The sequence below is a fragment of the Euphorbia lathyris genome, chromosome 2, assembly GCF_963576675.1.
Source record: "Euphorbia lathyris chromosome 2, ddEupLath1.1, whole genome shotgun sequence".
Classification (NCBI taxonomy): domain Eukaryota; kingdom Viridiplantae; phylum Streptophyta; class Magnoliopsida; order Malpighiales; family Euphorbiaceae; genus Euphorbia; species Euphorbia lathyris.
The window spans coordinates 56,894,240-56,914,684 of NC_088911.1; the positions used below are offsets into that span (position 1 = coordinate 56,894,240).

General features: G+C 37.9%; 3 protein-coding genes and 1 pseudogene across 5 annotated transcripts; 1 reads left to right on the forward strand and 3 right to left on the reverse strand.

Moving 5' to 3' along the window:
• Positions 1 to 4,007: 4,007 nt before the first annotated feature.
• LOC136218299 (probable aspartic proteinase GIP1) lies at positions 4,008 to 5,967 on the forward strand. The gene has a single exon (XM_066005096.1). It carries the CDS (start codon positions 4,239 to 4,241, stop codon positions 5,502 to 5,504), a length of 1,266 nt encoding a protein of 421 aa, XP_065861168.1. The 5' UTR covers positions 4,008 to 4,238; the 3' UTR covers positions 5,505 to 5,967.
• Positions 5,968 to 6,473: 506 nt separating this feature from the next.
• On the reverse strand, positions 6,474 to 10,733 carry LOC136218300 (uncharacterized; annotated as a pseudogene).
• Positions 10,734 to 12,059: 1,326 nt separating this feature from the next.
• On the reverse strand, positions 12,060 to 16,624 carry LOC136218302 (uncharacterized). 2 transcript variants are annotated; one of them, XR_010683719.1, is made up of 7 exons: positions 16,462 to 16,624; positions 16,166 to 16,369; positions 15,177 to 15,485; positions 14,819 to 14,980; positions 12,851 to 12,926; positions 12,385 to 12,468; positions 12,250 to 12,302 (listed from the first exon to the last, which is right to left on the reverse strand). XR_010683719.1 is itself a non-coding variant. In XM_066005098.1 (6 exons), exons 1-6 carry the CDS (start codon positions 16,489 to 16,491, stop codon positions 12,195 to 12,197), a joined length of 897 nt encoding a protein of 298 aa, XP_065861170.1. In that variant the 5' UTR covers positions 16,492 to 16,622; the 3' UTR covers positions 12,060 to 12,194. The 2 variants fall into 2 exon arrangements, 1 of the variants encoding a protein (XP_065861170.1); XM_066005098.1 differs by lacking the exon at positions 12,851 to 12,926 and having other exon boundaries at positions 12,060 to 12,302; positions 16,462 to 16,622.
• A 308-nt stretch (positions 16,625 to 16,932) lies between these two features.
• LOC136218303 (uncharacterized) lies at positions 16,933 to 20,275 on the reverse strand. Of its 2 annotated transcripts, XM_066005099.1 has the most exons (7): positions 19,991 to 20,273; positions 19,619 to 19,689; positions 19,373 to 19,481; positions 18,737 to 18,819; positions 18,066 to 18,224; positions 17,475 to 17,573; positions 16,933 to 17,283 (listed from the first exon to the last, which is right to left on the reverse strand). In XM_066005099.1, exons 1-7 carry the CDS (start codon positions 20,061 to 20,063, stop codon positions 17,131 to 17,133), a joined length of 747 nt encoding a protein of 248 aa, XP_065861171.1. In that variant the 5' UTR covers positions 20,064 to 20,273; the 3' UTR covers positions 16,933 to 17,130. The 2 variants fall into 2 exon arrangements, with proteins under 2 accessions (XP_065861171.1, XP_065861172.1); XM_066005100.1 differs by lacking the exon at positions 19,619 to 19,689 and having other exon boundaries at positions 19,991 to 20,275.
• Between the last annotated feature and the right edge of the window lie 170 nt (positions 20,276 to 20,445).

Here is a 20,445-nt window from a genome sequence, read left to right on the forward strand (position 1 = left end):
CCATCGTTCCTTGATATCCTTATCTCCAACTAGGACTTTCTGGTCCACATCCTTCACACATTTAACTTTTTCGGGATCTCGCATCTTCCTATCTCTCATCCGAGCAATTCTATATATGTTTCTTTCCCCTTCTTTCGTATCCAATCTTGTATACAGATCCCGATTCACCTTTGCTCTAGCATCTCGTACGACCTTCTTTACTTCCCTTTTAGCCTCTTTGTATTTTTCGTAGTTCTCGTCACTCCTACATTTCCCCAATAGTTTATAGGATTCTCTCTTACTCTTTACTGCTTGTCGTACTTCTTCTGTCCACCAAGATGTGTCCTTACCCGGTGGCATGCTACCTTTAGATTCCCCTAGAACCTCCTTCACTACTTCCCTTATACTATGCTCCATCTTATTCCATATCTAAATCCATATTGCAAGTCCAAATATCTTTTTTGGTCATCTCATCCACAAATTTTTGTTGATTCTCCCCTTGTAATTTCCACCACTTAATCTTAGTCTCGACTTGTGGTGTTTGTTTTCTTATACATTTCCTACTTCGAAAATCTAGCACCACTACTCTATGTTGGGTTGTCGTACTCTCACCAGGGATCACCTTACAATCAATATAACTCTTTCTCCAAGCACTCCTTACTAAGAAGAAGTCAATTTGGCTCGCATTACCGCCACTCCGATAAGTCACTAAGTGGGATGTTCTCTTCATAAACCATGTGTTCATGATACTCAAGTCATAGGCTGATGCGAATTCCAAAATATCATTTCCTGCTTCATTCTTATCTCCAAAACCATACCCTCCATGAACACTCTCAAACCCATCTCGCCTAGAACCCACGTGTCCATTGAGATCACCCCCCAGTACCATTTTTTCATCCCTAGGAACCTGTTGCACCACTTCCTCTAAGTCATCCTAAAAAGCTTGTCTTATAGACACATCTAATCCTATTTGTGGCGCATATGCACTAATGACATTCACAACCTCATCCCCTATCACTAGCTTAACACTCATAATTCTATCGCTCTTCCTAGACACCGCTACTACATCATCAATATACTCCCTATCAATAAGAATACCTACTCCATTTCTACCCTTATCCTTTCCTGAGTACCAAAGCTTATAACCCCAAGGAGCAATCTCTCTAGCCTTGGCTCCAACCCACTTGGTTTCTTGTAGGCACAGTATATTTATTCTCCTCCTCTTCATAACATCTACAATTTCAGCTAATCTTCCTATCAAAGAACTTATGTTCCATGTCCCAAAACGTAACCTACTACCCTTACCCCTACCCCTACCATTACCGTGGACTAGCTTATTTACCCGCAACCCTTGCATATTTGACACCACCCCCGGGTCCTGGGGTGGCGCGTGCTTCGGGGCGACGACCTAGCAACCCTTGCACATTTATCACTACACCCGGGTCTAGGAAGTGCAGCGCGTCGCTGAGTAGGGAACGCCCCAACGATATTTATATTATGGTTCATGTCATAAGATGTGGCTAAGTTTTACGCTGGCCGCCACAAACCTACCGCAACCCTCCTCCTTTGTCCGGGCTTGGGACCGGCTGTAAAGGCCACCAAGTGACCCTCACAGGCGGAGTTATAAGCAATTCCTACTAAATTTTCTTAATTTTTTTTACATAGTTTGGTAGTTTAGACCAATTGCTCCTATGTAATTGCCCATACTAGAGTACTTGACATACTGCCTCTTCATCATGGCATTCCTAATCCATTCCAGTAAACTCGATATTGGCAAATCCCTAGTAGGCAAGATATATTTGTTAAAAGACTCACAAATGTTATTTTGGAGTGCACTTGATTTAGTTCTTGGGCTGAAGTGGCATCTTGCCCATGTCTTGGGTCATGTTCCATCGCCCAATGGAATGTATCCTGGTCAAATGCCTTAAACTTCTGCATCTCTTGTGCCAACAATTTCGACGTCCCTACTGCAGCTGCTTTCCAAGGAATAAATAATGTTCTCTGGAACAACATGCTTGTAGATTGTTGTCCTTAGAATAGACTCTAGCAAGTGCACTAGGTACAAGTAATATCTCGATAAGTAGAGTATCGTTCTCCTCAGGATTGATAAGAAATTCTAACAGAAAAACCTTATAGAATAGGGTGTTCAGAGTAACAGTAACTTCTTTCTTTTAGTTGGAAATGAGTTTCATATGATTTGATTAGAATAACCTAAAAGTGACTGATCTTTTAGAAAGTGCATTCAGAAAATAATGATTGATCACGATAAAAGAAGGAGAACAAGTTAAGCCTAGCATGAACATGGAGATTGCAGTTTGACTTTTACCTATTTATTCATGAATGCAGTATGATGTGGGTCAAGGTCTCTACTTTAGGCTCACTCATGTCAACTCTCGTGTGTTCTTGAGATTCTAAGATTTACTACACATTCAAGCGTCCCTAAATGTGTTTCTCTCTTGCATTAAACAATAAGCAACATTTCATGTATAGAAAACCCTTGATATAAAACCATTATATTTCTATTTCTGATTTTACATGTTCAATGATAGATAAGTGAATATGAAAGCAGTCTCCCATCATTCATAAACACTAAGATAGGAGTTAATGAAATATTCATGAAGGACATCATTAAACACACCATAGAATAAACCACATTCATTCATAAATAAGCTAAGAAAACTTACAACTCCAGCCCGTAGATGGCTTAGCTCGTTTGGTTGACTACTCACCCATAGTTATGAGTGAACAACCACAAAACATGCAATAACTCTTCATCAATGGAGTTAGGTCAAAAATCTCCGCTTTCTCCCGAGAGAGATGAAGTTTAGGAACATAAAATTATCCCAAAATGTACGTCCTTCTCTCCTCTTACTTGTTCGCTATTAATAAGGAGAGAAGAGAAAAACTAGAATAAAATCATTACAAAAGTAGATTGTTCTTAACACAAATACACTATTCTTCTTAAATTAAAGTTGGCTTTGGACACTTGAACACTCAAGGTCTGGAACTTTTCATCATGTTGCTGACTATCCCTGCTACCGCCTCCCTTTTCTGCCGTCCTCCGCTTTCTGCTTTTTACCCATCAGCCCGAAGGGTCTCCTTCACCTTTTCTCTTGCAAAACAGGCTGCATGACAACTGTTTCTTCTTGACTTTTAAAGATCTGCAAAATAAACCTTTTAGCCCACAATTTATACATCTAATTAGCCCAATCAGCCCATTTTGTATTGACTTACGGTATGGTTATTAGGGTCAAATATAAACTCATCATAGATGTAATAGTAACAGTCTCAAACACTATCAACTATATAAATGAATGGAAGGCATGCCAAAATAGAAACAACTTTGCTGGGTGGACGAGTTGTAGTAGGCTGGGAATTTGGGTGAAGCCTCCAATTGGTGCAGTTAAATACAATGTGGATGCAACATTATTTCAAGATGTGGTTAGGGGTAGTCCTTCGAAGTGATGATGGTAATTTTATGGTCGGTCTTAACGCCTAATTGGAGGGTATTTTTGAAGTCAATGTTACTGAAGTTGTAGCTCTCCATAGAGCTATTAGTTGGGTTCTGAAATTAAATGTGCACATAGTTTAATTCTTCTCATGTTTATCTTTCTAATTTTAAAGCTATTATATTTAAGAGTCGTATATCTTTAGTTTTTGGCAGAAGAGATATCTATGTGTCTTTTATTTCTCTAACAACAAATGAGATCCCTACTTATTGCCTAATATCCTCTTTCCTATGCTTTTAAATTTAGTACCCTTGTTATTTTTAGTTGATTTAATTCTTTTCCATATAACAATCTTTAATAAAATTTCCTTTCTTTAAAATAAATAAATAAATTAAGAGGGTCAACATGTCATTTAGAAAGTTGGTTTAATTCGTATTGATGAGAAATTGACGAACCAATCGTTTTAATAATTTACAGCAGTAATAAATGACATACTTCAAAAGTAGAGTAGAAGGAATTGCATTTGATGCTGCTATTAGTAGCTAATAAGTTGAATGAGTTAATGAAGAAGTTTTAAAGTTTGAAATTTTTGTACTGAGTTTTGGGAGGAATGATGGTATTTGCTTGTTGATTTCCCTTTTAATTAGAATTATTGCAAAATAGAAATCAATCAGAAATAGTTGCAGGTGTCGCTTTTGATAGGATAGGACAAAAGAATCAGCAGTTGAGAACCCAACCCTTCTTCTCCATCTGTGTCGGCGGCATTTATGAAATCTTCTCTTCCAAAACCATTCATTCATTCAAAAGAAGATGAAGGCAATCACCATTTCGCCCTTGTTCCTCTTCTTCTTCTTCTCTTACCTCTCTCCAGTCGTTACCCAAACAGCACTGTTCGCCCCTGTATTCAAAGATCCTGTTAGCCTCCTCTACACTGTCACCATTTCTTTACAAACTCCACCTCAACCCACCAAATTACACCTCGACCTATCTTCATCCTTCACCTGGCTCGACTGCTCCATAAACTACAACTCCACCACTTGTCAACACATCCCCTGCACCTCTCCTCTCTGCACTTCCTTCCACTCTTTCGCCTGTCCCAACGACACTTGCTCTGTTTACCCCGAGAATCCTATCACCCGCCAAGCCACTCTCGCCTCCGCATTCCTCGACTGCCTCGCACTCCCCACACCCTCATCTCCCTCTCAACTCCATCTCATTCCCGGCTTCCTTTTCTCCTGTTCAAACACCTTCCTCCTCACCGGACTCGCCGATCAGGTCACCGGTCTCGCAGCCTTTGGCCGCTCCAACCTTTCCCTTCCTGCACAAATTAGCAACTCTCTCTCCTCTCCGCGCTATTTTGCGCTTTGTCTACCCAGCTCCACCGAAAATCCCGGGGTCGCGTTGTTCGGAACGAGCGGACCCTACTACTTGTCTTCCCCGCCAGTTGATGTGTCGAAATCGTTGGCTTATACCGGGCTAATTTTGAATCCGGTGGGGAGCACCGTAATATCGTACAACCAGCAGCCATCCGATGAGTACTACATCAATTTGACATCGATTCAAGTGAACGGAAAAGATGTTCCGTTGAACATCTCACAACTGGTTATCAATGAGAACGGGTACGGCGGAACGAAGCTGAGCACCGACACTAGTTATACTATATTGGAAAGCTCAATTTACAAGGCGTTCGTAAATGCGTTTGTGAATGAATCAAGTGGATTCAATCTGAGTGTAGCGAGTGCAGTGAAGCCGTTTGATGTGTGCTATGAAGCGAGAAATATGTTTAGTACGCGTGTTGGACCAGGGGTACCCACCGTTGATCTAGTGATGGAGAAGGATGATGTATTTTGGAGGATATTCGGAGGAAATTCGATGGTGAGGATTGAAAGGGACGGTATAGATGTGTGGTGTTTGGGGTTTGTGGACGGTGGGATCAACTTGAGGACGCCGATCGTGATTGGTGGACATCAGATGGAGGATAATTTACTGCACTTTGACTTGAATTCAAATAGATTTGGATTTAGTTCCACTCTTCTGCTCCAAGGGACCACGTGTGCCAACTTCAACTCAACTTGATATTTTATACAATGGCTTTGTGTTCTTCCAAAGGGAAATAGTAAATGAAATTGGGATAATGCCTTAAAAGTTGTGTTCTTCTAAATATTTTTTTGGCGGTTAGCTGATTACATTAGTTGTTAGTTGTTAGCTGATTACATTAGCTGATTTGACTAGCTGTTTGTATAGACCTGTTTGGTAAAAATTAGCTGATTTATAATAGTGGTTTGTGCAAAAAGACGAATAAGGGCATTAATTTTGGCGCAGGAGAAGAGGGAGTCTATCTATTAGGGTTAAAGAAACCCATTAATTTTAATATTGCAAAACGTTAATTGAAAAAGCTCATTTTAAGAGCTTTTTCTAAATTAGCGTTTTCATCCCAAAACTTTCTCTCAAACCTCTCTCCACCAAACACTCAAATTAGCGGTTTCAGTGGTTAAACCTCTAAAGTTGGTCAAAACCGCTTTTTTTTTTTTCCCAAAACGCTCTTTATCAAACAGGGCCATTATCTAGGGGTGTAAATATTCTAGAGTCGAACTTCTCTAGGGGTGTAAACTCGATATGCTTAATATTCTAGAGTCCAACTCTGATGAAGCCGAACTTCAACCGAAATTTTACATTAAGAGCCCAATAACATATATACTTCATGTGATTTTGAAGGATTTATTAAGAAAAAATAATCACTTGGCATGACCAAATTCCAAGAATAGCAGCTGATGTTTGCAGTTTGAAAAAACAAACTCACCAATCAGTCTGAGAAACATACTAGTTTTTAATAGTTTGAACTTTATTCCATTGTCATTATTTATATTATTTCAAATTAAAAATTTATAAAATATAGTAATTTAAAAATAATTGAGGTCCGTTAGTTTTTAAACTCAAACCAAATTGAAAGAAATTCAGACTCAGGAGCCGAAAATTTATAATAACAAAATTAAAAATTTGTTTGAAAGTTGAGTAGACATATTATATGAGGACATAAGTGGAAAGTTAAACTAGAAGAAAGCCCTCCATAACATTAACAGCTTTCCCTCGCAGCAGCACTCTCTGGTTCTCTTCATCCAAATGAATATTCAGCTTTCCACCTCGACCTGATGCCTATTAAAAAAAACAGTGTGAACATGACATTAATTAATAAATTAAAAAATGATTCAGTGTAGAGAAAAAGGAGAGTATTGTACTGCATATGCCATAAAATCAAGCTTCCCCTTGAGCTTTTTGCTCCAGTAAGGTGCCAAAGCACAATGTGCACTCCCACAAACAGGATCCTGAACAACAATATTAGAGATATTAATTAACATAAGGGTAGTTTAGGATATTAGAAATGTAACAGGGGTACTTTAGTATTTTCTCCTCTTATTTTTGTTTGTATCCGTTACTCAAGATGCCTATATTAAGGCACTTCTGTTTCTCTGTAAATTAACTTTTCTTTAATCAATTTCATAATCCTTTTGTTTCCAATATGGTATCAGAGCAAAGAAAGATTGCTTCCGCTTTCTAATTTCGTTTTTTTTCTTCCGTTCTTTAGTTCTCTTTGTTTGTTGCAGTCATGATTTGTTTGCGATCTTTTCTCCTGGATGAAGATGACGTACATCCGTGCTGTAATTGGGGAAACAGGCAACAATGGACGGAATAACAATCGTGATGGGTCTGAGCATACAAATGTTAATCAAGAATCTGGAATTCCTCCAAACAACAATCAAGAAGGTAATTCTAGTCTTGAAAATAATGGTAGGAATTTTAATCGTGATGAAGGTAGGGTTCTTGATGTGTCTCAAAATCCCTCAAGTCCTTTCTACTTACATCCAAGTGAAAACCCTAGTTTTAGTTACTCAACAATTGACTAGCAAGAATTATTTTTCATGGAGTAGATCAATCAAGGGATCTTTATTGGCTAAAAATAAATTCTGTTTTTGTGATGGGTCTTTCCCTTTATCCTCCATACCTGAACAAAATAAGCCTGCTTGACATCGTTGCAATCAAATGGTGTTGTCTTGGATAAAGCATTCACTTACTTACGGAGTCTTTATTTTCTATAGGTTACACACAATGTCCTTATGATCATTCTTTACTTATTAAACACACTAATACTTCTATTACCTGCTTGTTAATATTACCTGCTTGTTAATATATGTGGATGATGTTATTCTTACTGGAAATGATCTTAATGAAATAAATAGTGTCAAACAATTCTTAGATACAACCTTTAAGATCAAAGATCTTGGAGAGTTAAATTTTTTTCTAGGTCTTGAAGTTCTGAGGACAGAAAAAGGCATTCTCCTTAACCAAAGGAAGTATGCGACTTGAACTAGTTGCTGATGCAGGACTCCTAGCCAGCAAGCCTTCTATTGTTCCAATGGATTCATCCACCAGATTGTCCAAAGATAAAGGAACTCCTCTGCCAGACAAAACATCTTACAGAAGAATGATAGGCAGATTGGTCTATCTCACCACAACAAGACCTGATATAAGTTATGCAGTAAATCAACTCAGTCAATTCCTTGCTTGCCCAACTGATTTGCACTTGCAAGCAGCTCTGAAGGTTCTCAAGTACATCAAACACACACCTGCTCAAGGCCTGTTCTTCCCAGCTAATGCATCATTAACAATAAGAGCCTTTAGTGACTCTGATTGGGCTGGTTGTCCGGATACTCGAAGGTCCATAACAGGGTACACAATATTCATTGGTGATTCCCTGGTCTCATGGAAAAGCAAGAAGCAGGCAGTTGTTTCAAGAAGTTCTACCGAGGCTGAATATAGAGCTTTAGCAGTAGCTTCTTCAGAGATTCAGTGGATTCAATATGTTTTGCAATTCTTACAACTCTCATCTCCTTCTGCTGCTGTTCTTTATTGTGACAACAAATCTGCTGTGTATTTGGCCCATAACTCCACATTTCATGAAAGGTCCAAACATATAGAGATTGACTGTCATTACATTCGTGAAAAGATTCAATCTGGCCTTCTACGTTTGATTCCTGTTACCACTCACCAGCAACTTGCTGATCTCCTAACAAAACCTCTTCCAGCAAAACACTTCAAGGAATTAGTTGCTCGTCTTGGTCTCATCAACATTTGTCAGCCAGATTGAGGGGGGGTATTAGAGATATTAATTAACATAAGGGTAGTTTAGGATATTAGAAATGTAACAGGGGTACTTTAGTATTTTCTCCTCTTATTTTTCTCCTCTTATTTTTGTTTGTATCCGTTACTCAAGATGCCTATATTAAGACATTTTTGTTTCTCTGTAAGTTAACTTTTCTTTAATCAATTTCATAATCCTCTTGTTTCCAATAAACAAAACCATTTTTCTGAATGATGATTTTTTCCTTGTCAATGGATAACATAACAGTGCTTTTCAAATTAAAGCTCAAAATTTATTTACCTCATTGACTCCAAATTTTGGGCAAAAGAATCGGCTATAAAAATCAAATCCAAAGTCGGGAGGAGCAAGTCCTGAAACAATTATTCCCCCTCCAGGGCATTTCACAACTTCATCAAACAGGGGCTTCAGTTCTGCAACATCTTTACTAGATTCTAGCACAACCTTGGAACACAACAACCAAACAATCATCACAATCCAAGCTACATGTTTACACGAGAGAGAAAAAAGAAAAGAAGGGGAAAATGACATATTACCAATGTTATCAGGCTCGGACCGGACCGGCCGGTCCGACCGGTCGAACGGGAACCGGCCAGGAAGCCGGTCCGAGCCTGGACGGTTTTTGCAATGCTAAAAAACCCGGAGAGACCCGGGGTCGGACCGGGACCCGACGGTCCGGCCGGGAACCGGTGTGACCCCGGGTCTGGAAGGAAAAAAGGAAAAAATGGCGGGCTGGTTGGGTGGTTCAATTGTTAGGCGGGGAAAAAATTTCATGGTTTGGGCGGGGCAAAATTCAATTTATTTTAGGGCTATAGATTTGAAAGGCGGGGAAAAAATCAATTGATTTTGGGCTTAAACAATAAAATTAATAGCAAAAGTGGACGAGCTACGGAACCTTTTTTCGGTCCGGCATTCGCGTCGCCCACATCGTGCGGGTGCGCCCCTAACCCGATGGTTAATTGAGTGCACCCCCCGCCCCTGCGCGTGAGAGAGCCTTTTCCCTAGTAATTGGTTAAAGGCTTGTGAAGCCCATTTATTTATAAACTAGTTAAGTTTCTCATTTCTTTCCTATGTGGGATATGAATACTTAATTTCATTTTATCTTCTTCCAAACCATTTCAAGTTGTTCACTTTGAACATCAATTTCTCATTCATCATTTTTCCGTTTTGAGTTTATAATATATTTTTAGAAAGATCTTATGGCATAGAATACATTGATATATTTCAATTTATTCTGAACTTAATTTATTCATTATATATTTAAGACTCAAATTAACAAAAAAAAATAACAAACAAAAAATTGTTTATAATTTATTTTGGATGTATATAATGTATAAAAATAATTTTAAATTAATTATATATATTTAATATATATAAATATTATTTATTTATTTATTACGTCATCCGGTTCGACCAATCCGAGCCATCCGGTCCGACCAAATGACCTGTGACCCAGTCATCAATCCGGTTTGATGTCCGGTCCGGTTCTAATAACATTGCATATTACAAACAAGTCATCTGCACAAGTGGTTCTTTTGATATCAATTATGGTAGCTCCATTCAAGGCTCTAGAAATTAATGCATAATCCACGGTTTTCAATTCTTCTAGTGGAATAATTGGGAAAATCAATTCAATGAAAAAATCATCTATTTCTAGAGCATCAGGAAGCTTGTTGGCTGTAAGGATGCCAGAATGCGTCTCAAATTCAATTATGTCAGAATTCACTAAAGCATTAGTGAAGAGCGCATTGTGAGGCTGCTAAAGTAACATGCCCACAAATCTTCACCTGCAAACAAAATTGTAGAATTGATCTTTCATTACTCTTCATAGAAAGAAAGAAATAAAAGCATAAATTAGCAAACCTCAGAAATCGGAGTGAACCATCGAAGACGGAATCTGGCATTGGATTCGGGGAGGGGAGTCAAGAAGCCGGTGGTGGGGATGTTGAACTCGGCGGCTACAGCTTGCATCCATTGATCATCTTTGAGTTCCTGGAGTAAACATACTACTCCAGGATTACCCTTGAAGGCTGAATCAGTGAAGGCATCCACCTGCCAGATATAAATTTGTTACTTGGTAAAAAAACTTATGGTTCAAGGAGAGAGAGAGAAGAGATTACCAGAAAGTATTTGACGGGCGTTTTCCCCATACTCTACACAGTGAATAAACGACCAAGACAACTTCAGTTTGCAAATAAGCTTACTTGTGCCGTTGGGTTGGGTGCACAACCTTTTCAATTTTAACTGGTTGGGTGCACAACCTTTTCAATTTTAACTGGATGAATAGATGTCGTTTGATCAACAAACTGTCGTCTTTATCAAAATGTTTATCGTCTACGTAAATCTCTTAACTCACTGTGCTTGGCGGATTTGTTCGAAGGGAAGGTAAATAAAATTGCCCCTTCTTTAAGTTTTTCTATACGTCGTTTGTATCTATGTGTTTTTTTCTGTCAAAACGGTATATTTAAACTATTGATCAATTTATTTTTTTATTTAAACTATAGTTCAGCCGTAACCTTAGCTAGATTGCTAAGCAATGATATGCAATAGAAGATAAGATCTTGCACAAAGTCTTAAATAATGGTTACACTCTATTGTTTGAAGGAAAGCTTTACAAAGGTTAACTTACAAAGCTATACTCAAGACACTCACTTGTCAAGAATCTCATTTGGATGGATGCTCACAAATGAGCCTTAAGGGGCTATTTATTGCCTACAAACCGACCTAAAACATTCTAGATACTTTACAACACTGAAAAGCCTAGAAAATTCTAAAGACATTTATGTGGGGACTATTTTGAGCGCCCCTAGAAAGTTCCGAACCATTCTGGCACACCCAGGGTCCGTCTGGCAGACTCTGGACCCTGGCTCCATGAACTGAGGTTAAATGGGCGAAGTTCCTCAAAGCTTCTAGACTTCTCGCGCAGCTCCTGGACTGCTCAGTTGTCCCACCATCTTGAGGTTCTCCATAGCCCAAACTAAGGTTCTATGGGCCTACTGCCTAGTCAGGCTTGCACACGGGCCCATAAATTTGCACCATGGTAATTTTTTATTTCCATAATATTTTTCTTGCACTTTCCAAATACCATGGTCCATAATGACAACACACAATAGGATACCATGGTCCATAATGACAACACACAATAGGGTGCTCTCTCTTGGCTCAATTGGCCCTAACAGGTACAATGTCCACCGGCTTGTCCTGTAACGTCCCGATGAACAGTAAAATAGCACTTTTTTCCCTGGACTGTTTTATCTTAACCCTTTGGACATTCTTCTGCGGTCCCGCAGATAAATTTTTGAGGCGCACGAGATAAAGATTTGTTACCGATATTGGTAACACCAATATTATTACATGCTCTCTAGTGCTCGTTTATCAATTTATCAAAATAATAAACAAACTATACCCACTAGAGCTGCTCTTAGAATCACATAGAAAATGCACAGTGTTGCAGTGAAAGAACATAAAAGAGGAGATGAGATCATAAAGCAGAAGCTACTTAATAGAACATTGATAAATGTCGACAGTTAAAATACAAAAACCAAGTAGAGAAACAGTCATCCCTTGGCTTTTATAAAACATTCAATTAATCAGTTGAAGCAACTTGAAATCTAAACCAAAAGAAAGCCTTCCATCACTGTAACAGCCTTCCCCCTTAGCAGCACTCTCTGGTTTGCCTCATCTAAATGAATGTCTAATATTCCACTCCTTGCGGATGCCTGACCAAACCAAACAAACCATAACTTTTATAATGTATGCAAAGAGAGATGGATGGATGGATGGATGGAGGAGACAGAATACCTGATATGCCATAAGATTAGACTTCCCCAGCTTTTTGCTCCAATAGGTAGCTAATGCACAATGTGCACTCCCGCAGACAGGATCCTGAACCATTCAAACATTTATCAATTCTATTTATCTTACCATTCACACAATGCCTATACCCTCCAAGATCTAGTGATTAACAGTTGCATACAGTGGCGAGAAAGCCAGGCAAGCAACTAAAGAAAGCAGAGGGAAGGAATTTGATGTTCAAACAATTCTCTCAGTCAATGAACCAATTAACCTAAAAGTTCAAGCTGATAAGAAAAATTAAGGAATAACTTTTATTGTTATTTCTGATACACCATTTCATGCAGATGCCCACTGGGTTTGAATCGTGTACAACATAGGTTCTACCGTGTGGTGAAATTCAACAATGAATTTGAGCCCTCGACCACTTGGGTTTTCATATCATATAAACAGTCTAATTCACTCCAAAAGATACCTCAGTAATGATGGTCTTAAGGCATTCACAATTTGGTCCAGATCCTCCCGCTTCGTGACAAGGTTAAATGCAGCTCCTACGCCATGAAAATAGCCAGCTTTACATATTCTGTGCAAGTATCCCATACTTTACATATCATAATTGATGAGCAATTTAAGATGTTGGCAAATAATCCCTAACGAAATAAGAATTTGAGTTGACCCATCTTTAAATTCTTTGACCTGCATTCGTTGAGCTTCACAAGTTCCCAAACCAAGAAGACTAGTAACTTCATAACCAAATTTAGCTAAACAATGCAATATGACTTCATTAGTAATGGAGTCCATAAATATAACTGTCTGACCCCTCCTCATCTAAACACGATAGCCTTGTAATACTTTTCAGTGCACCTGATGGTGGGTCTTTTGTCTTCAAAAGAATTTGAGTTTGAAATTTCAGCAACTATAATTTTTTTCTCTGCTTGTTTTTTCCTTGAAATTTTTAGTTATTTACGTTATTTTTGTTGCCATTGAGTTCTCTATGTATTTGCTTCATCCTGTTCGTGATAAAATCCTTATTAGCTCAAAAAACTCACAACGACACAACAAGGTCAATCCTAGACCAAACAACAAACCCAACCTAATCAGTTCAACTTATACATCAACTTAACTTCAACACTAGTAATGATACGTTTAACAATAGCACCTTTATCAAAAGAAATGCTGGAAAAGACATACCGGTTCCTAGCAAACCAGATAAAATAGAGAGAAGCCATTGTCGTTTTTTATAAAATCCTTTCTCAAATTTATATTGATTTTTGTGTATGCTTTCTTTTCAATTTCATTTCAAAGAAGCCAGCAAAGACGTATACATCCAAAACATGCAGCTCATAGAAAATGGTAAGGAAATGATTGGACACCTAGTGGAGAAAATCATACGGAACTGGAATTTCCAAAAGGAGGTGTTCTATCAGCGAACTGACTTGAACCAAAAATGTTGATCAAGAAGAAGATTACCGGCTTCAAAAGCATTAAGAGCAACATAAAGAAGAAGATAATAATGAAGAATTTGAACATGAATTATAGAAGTGCACCTACTTGAATTGGAGGTGCAACTGTACAGGGATGAGCTAGAAGAGCATAATTTTGAGGCACAAAAAGCACTCGACATCGAAAAACTTTTGAGTTTTGGCAGTCTCCTCAAACGTTTTAGAGCATAAAAGCACCTGACTCTGAAGCTCAGGGATTGGAAAAAGAACTTCAAACAACTTATTGTAAAGAAAAGTACCCAAGATTAGGTGCAATGGAGGAATAAAAGGTTACCTGTTTAGATGAGGAGAACAAGAACATTCTGGCAACAAATATACTTGGTTTTGCTAACAAGCAGTCAGGCAATTATATTTGTTGACTCCTTTACCAATGTATTCATGTTGCACAATTGGTTAACTAGATTTGATTGTGAAGTTACTAGGCTTCTTGGTTTGAAAACTTGTGAAGCTCAACATACATGAGTCAAAAAATTTAAAGATGGATCAAACTAGATTCTTATTTCAACCGACCGTCTTACCCAAGGGATTATTCTCCAAAATTTTAAATTGGCCATCAATTTGGATCTTGCTATAAAATCTAGGCATCCTACAAAAACCTGATTATCAGGCACACTTGCACAAAAAAAATTCAATCTGGGTTTTTTCACTGTGGAGGAGCTGCCTTCAACTTGGCTCAAAGCCATTATCTAATACTATACTCTTAAGACCAACATTTATCCCTTTTCCGTGATATATATTCTAGTGAATTTTCAGAAATATATGCTCATAGATAGGTTGCACAAGCTTGATAGTTAATGCCAGGGGTTTCTTTCAGTTACATTCATTGAATACCAAATTAAAGGAAAAAAGTTCTTTCAACTGAAAGGAATGCATGCAACAGAATCAGCATCTGCAATTTGAATACCATTAGAATAACAAGGAAAAAATGCCAACAAATTTACCTCATTAATCCCAAATTTGGGACAGAAGAATCGACTATAAAAATCAAATCGAGACTCAGATGGAGCAACCCCAGAAACAATTATCCCCCTTCCAGGATATTTAACTATCTCATCAAACAAGGGCTGTAAATCTGTAACAGCTTTAGCTGATGGAACCACTACCTGCAGAAATTGCAAACTTCCTAAAATAAGTCCATATAAAATACACAAATAACTTTCGAATGCTAAGTCCACCATACACATGACAATTAGTAATGTGATATTTCATGGCATTAATGAATCGTGATTAGTATATATTACTCTTTCAAGCAGTTAAAATCTAGTTTAACTCAGAAAAAGTAGGGACAGGAGATATTACAAGGAGGTCATCTGAAGTAGTAGTCCTGATATCAATTATGGAAGCACCATTCAAGGCTTTAGAGATAGTTGCAAAATCAACAGAGTTGACCTCATCAGTTGAGACAGAAGGGAAATTCAATTCAATAAGGAAGCAATCTATTTCTTTGCTATTTTGATTGCTTGAAACATCAGTTCCGCTTATTTGAGGAACCTTCTTTGCAGTTAGAATCCCGGATAGTGTGTCAAACTCAATACTGTCAGCATGTACCAAACCATTAGAAAAAAGTGTGTGAGCAGCTGCTAGTGTTGCATGTCCACAAAGATTAACCTGCAAAAGAGAATTTCTTTTGAATAAATCTGACCGATCAAGAATATGCAGATAGAAAATTAAAATAACTTCAAACCAGATTAAAAAAAGAAAGACAATAAAATGCAATGTGTACTACTGGTTAGAGAAACACAACAATCAGTTAGTGTAAAAGGAATTAATTAAACCAGTTTGATATGTCTATCAAAAAGAAATGAACTAACACTATAAACAGCATCGACTAAAGCATCTCATCCAACTGATTCAAACATGAGGAAGAGAGCACAAAATAACAAGAACTGGAACTGAATTGAACAATCTCACTGAAGGTGTAAGTATGATGAACAAAAAGAGAAGATGAGAAAGGACAACTCAGCGAAAGAATTGAAAATTTGTCTATCTATTCAACTATCCAAACCTGGGTTAGGCAAACTAAGTCTTACTTTGTTTTTATCACCATAAAGTAATTTTTACTTTGTCAAAAACAAAGTAACCATCATGGTAAAAAAAACAAATTGTAAAAAACAAAGTAAACGTAGAAGACACCAGCCAATATACTAAACGCCTCGTTTAGCTTCTAGTTAGCAAAACACATCGTTTTGCTATTATCGCTAATCCTATTACAAAATAAGTACAAAACCAGAGAAACATGAAGACAAAACCCAAAAACCATCAGGAATGGAAAGAGGAAATAGTCGTACCTCAGCAACAGGAGTGAACCATCTTAGACGGAATCTGGGATTTGAGTTAACAGTGTCGGAGCTAGTAATCGGAATTAAGTAGCAGGTTTCAGAGATGTTGAACTCAGCAGCCACATCTTGCAGCCATTCCTCATCTTTATCTTCCTCCAATAAACATACAGCTGCTGGGTTGCCCTTGAATGGAGAGTCCGTGAACGCATCCACCTGATTACAACTCAAAATAAAACCACATTCGACAGATATATTTTACCACAGAGAGAAAAGAGAAAAGAGAAAAATAGTGAGGAAATAAATACCACAAAATATTTAACTTGTTGCTTTCCCATACTGTACAGATGGAACAATAACGGAGAAGCTAATAAGAATGGAATACAATACACATCTCAAAATTTAGAAGGTTACAGGTGCAAATTATAATAAAGCAGACTCCAAAAAGAGTTGACCATGGAGGCCAAAGTCAAATTCTGTTTTTCCTCCATTATTTTTGCCCCTGCTAAATTCCTAATCTGATCTTCTTTATGTTATTTTGGGCTTTGACAGATGCCATAGTTAGCTTTTGATTGGGCCTTAACCCAGCCACATCCCCACCCCCCACCCCCCCTTTTTTCTTTAAACCATAGTTTATCAACGGAGAATTCTTTCATGACTGACTCTGGTTTGATTCTTCAGTTAGGCATTCATGATAGTAACATTGCATTTTTGCATAATATTTTATAAGATCAGGAAGAAGTTAAATTCCTATCCACCGGTCACAACATACACTGTCATTGAAACCACAATCAACCTTTGATTAAAATTGATTGAGAACATGATGTACAATCAGATAATACAGCTTCTCAGAAACCCGAGATCAATAATGTCTTACAAATAGATTAAATGTTACATGAAGGTACAATTTTTTACATCCTAATTATGGAGTTGGGAGAGTCCTATTTATTTATAGACATGAACTCTACCCAGTTAAATCACCATACACCTTCCTTGGTCATTTTCAGAAAATCTGACAGAGTGATAGTTGGGAGCTCAACTCCATCCATTTTCTTCCTTTTTATCCTGGTTGTCTTTATCGACTCCGCTCCCTGGGGCTCCGATACAGTCACTGATGCCAAGTTGTAAAACTGCAGACAGATGTTCTTAATCAGCGGTAACATTCCAACTCAGATAACGAGAAAAAAATAAATTAAGAGCAACCAAGTAATAGGTGATGTGAAATGAAGCTTTTTTTTCCCTCACTAAGAAATCCTTCTGGCTAGCAAACAACCCGTTCTGGTTTTGCAGTGCCTCATTCAAGTAAAGAGGCTAAAATTACCTCACACACACCATGTAGCAACAATCTATGAAAAGGATCTTGAACTTGTAATGCAAGAACTTCGTCATCGCTCTGCTGAATAAAGTCCCGAATGCATACCTGCAAAGGAAGAGTTTACTGGCTACATTAGAAGAGGCAAATTATACATGGAAGTCTCACATAGCACCAAAGCAATTCTCCATAGGTAATGGTAATTTCATAACAAGTGATACATACAACAAATAATAATAAAAGCGCCTGACAAGAGACTGGTGGCTATCAATCATAAAACTAGTCAATGAACCCAAGGTACAGGGTGAATAGAAACTTCCAACTTCAATTTAGACGAGCATAAACTTCAATCTCGAATATAATAAGATCTATCATAAAAACATATATCATCATTTACTATAACACAGCAAATCATTCAGCAACAAATGACAAGTCTCCTGGGTAGCTCAGGCAAACCTTAGTCCTGCCAAATCCTCCTACACTAATTGCACACTTGGAATAAGAGAAAAAACCTTACAAATATAACTTTGCTCTTGGGATTTGAGAGTACGATGCAGATGCCATTCATCATTTACAAACAAGTTCAAAACCAACACATACCTCATAGCCCTGAATAAGATCAGTAAGAAAGCTACGGCGAAGTGCCTCTCTTGTTCTGCAATCTATCCTACGCCATGCATTTAAGACTGCCACCTTATGAGCATCAACATGGCCCCTCCTCTTTATGGATGCACAGTTTAGGCCATCAATCAAATGAGCCTACCACGAAGAAATAAAAATGAAAGTAAAAAATATTGCCAACGAACATACTGGAATTGTGTTTCAAACATATGATACCACCAAAGATGATCTACCAACTAATAAGTTATATAAGAGAAAAATGCGTGCCTAGGAACAATAACAAAAGGCATTTTAAAAGCTTATAAAAAATCAAAGTCATATAACTGTATAAAAAAAAAGGGCGGCCCGGTGCACTACGCGTCCCCGCTAAGCGAGGGTCCGGAGAGGGGTCCCACCACAAGGGTGTACTGGGGGCAAGCCTTCCCCTGCCAATTTATTTGGCAAGAGGCTGCTCCTAAGATTCGAACCCGTGACCTCTTGGTCACACGACAACAACGTTTACCGTTGCGCCAAGGCTCGCCCTCAAAGTCATATAACTGTATAACCGCTCCAAAATGTTTTTAAAAAATGCCTAAAAAGGATAATATTTACTTCAAATTTGGAGAAATTACAAAGAAAAAAACATGCTTTGATGAATAAAAGCTAAAGACCTGTTTGTCCATGTCTATATTCCTAATCTTCTCCCACTCTCCCATATTAGTCATGCAAAATGGTGACAGTGGTGCCTCATCACCTGTAAAAAGAACCCACAATCAGTGTCTGTTATTCCGACACATGATCGAGATATAAACCTAAGAGATAATAGCAAGTAGGGTATACATGAGAACACTGCAACATAAAAGTACCATCAATTTTCTAATCATTGGTGGGAAAATTCTCTATACATTTATCATGTTTGCCTATAAACTGATACCTCAGCTTATTTAATGATGAAACCATTTTGTCTAGAGAAAAGCGTACCAAATCCAAGCACTTAAAAATTACAAGTATGAAAATGCCACCAATTTGAAGTTCAACTAGGACGAGCACATTTTTGTAGAATATGTTCATATTCAGGTAGCATCATCTGTCAGCTTTTGTCAAAATACTACTGTAATTGCAAAATAGTTTTGTACATTGCATTGTGTATGTGCCTTCGTCCAACGCAATTATAACACTCAGCTGGTAGACTGAGATCAAAGAAATGTTACACCCGAGCTTCCAGCTTCAAGATATATCACAGCCAAAGCATATTTCATCAACATAAAAATTAGAATGAAGTACTTAGAAATATCATTAGTAATTACCCCAAGGAGGTGGAGCAAACAAGCCTCGGATTTCTTCTGCATTCAAGCGAGGAACCAGTTCCATCAACAAACGATCATTTATCCATCTACGAGATCTCCTGTTGCTGACCTGATATAAGAAAAATTAAGCAAACAATGAGACCAGTTGCCCAGAATCAGTAAAAAAAAAGAAGCATAACTTGATGGTGACAAGTCATAAGATATCCTAATTTTGAAACTTCAATAATAATAACGGAAGTAAATTACTTTCCCAGTCAAGCTCTCAAGGAATTCAATCTTCTTCTCAATTGATTGACCCCAGGACTTCGCATTCTCAGCTGCCAGAATTAACATCTTTCAAAAAAGTATAAAGGCTAGCAATTTTAATATAGGAGAGAAGGCAGAGAAACGAGGAACAAATTAGAAAGCGAAATGCAATCCAAGTATGTTACAGCCATGATAAAATGGTAAACCAAATCCCGAATCTGGCTGAAAACATTTCATTGTACAAAACAAGTAGTTAAAATCCAAGCTCTACACCCTCGTAATTACAAGATTAAGCTATTAGAGGAGATGATACGATGAATACAACAAGGCATCACGTTTTTTTTTTCGTAGTAAAAGGAAGGGTTTGGTTACCTTTTGGAGTGCCACGAAAAGGAGATGAAAGAAGACCTTCTTCCACGAGCTGCATAACTTCAGGAGTAGCCATGATTAACTAATTAAACCACCGAACAATATTCAGATCTGTATGTTTTTAGGATAATTGTGGACACAGTAACGCAAGGAATGAGATATGAAGAAGAAGAAGAAGAGAAAAGGAGCAAATTAAATCGGTTATTTAAGCTAATCGACGAACGAAATAGAGGATCAGAATATGCCCCGTGTTTGGTGCGACAAGGTCATTTCTCTCCCTTGCACGTATTTAGCTGCTTCATCTGCACTTTTCGGACGATAATACCCTTGATCCAATAGTCAAAGGTTCTGCTGAGATTCAACGTACAATCAACCGTAGCTGAAACTCATACAGATTAAAAACGACGATCTGGATGTGCCGTTTCAATTTCGTAGGGACGAAGTTGATCCATGTCCGA

What these genes read in the sequence shown, in the direction of transcription:
- LOC136218302 (XM_066005098.1), bottom strand. Translation starts at nt 16,491, where the DNA reads ATGGGAAAGCAACAAGTTAAATATTTTGTG. An exon ending in GGTTCACTCCTGTTGCTGAG is followed by an intron (nt 15,486 to 16,165) that starts GTACGACTATTT and finishes TCTCTTTTGCAG; the next exon opens with GTTAATCTTTGTGGACATGC. An exon ending in CCAAATTTGGGATTAATGAG is followed by an intron (nt 12,469 to 14,818) that starts GTAAATTTGTTG and finishes TGAATGGTTCAG; the next exon opens with GATCCTGTCTGCGGGAGTGC.
- LOC136218299 (XM_066005096.1), top strand. Translation starts at nt 4,239, where the DNA reads ATGAAGGCAATCACCATTTCGCCCTTGTTCCTCTTCTTCTTCTTCTCT.
- LOC136218303 (XM_066005099.1), bottom strand. Translation starts at nt 20,063, where the DNA reads ATGGCTACTCCTGAAGTTATGCAGCTCGTGGAAGAAGGTCTTCTTTCA. An exon ending in GTTTGCTCCACCTCCTTGGG is followed by an intron (nt 18,820 to 19,372) that starts GTAATTACTAAT and finishes TTCTTTTTACAG; the next exon opens with GTGATGAGGCACCACTGTCA. An exon ending in ATCTTATTCAGGGCTATGAG is followed by an intron (nt 17,574 to 18,065) that starts GTATGTGTTGGT and finishes CTTCCTTTGCAG; the next exon opens with GTATGCATTCGGGACTTTAT.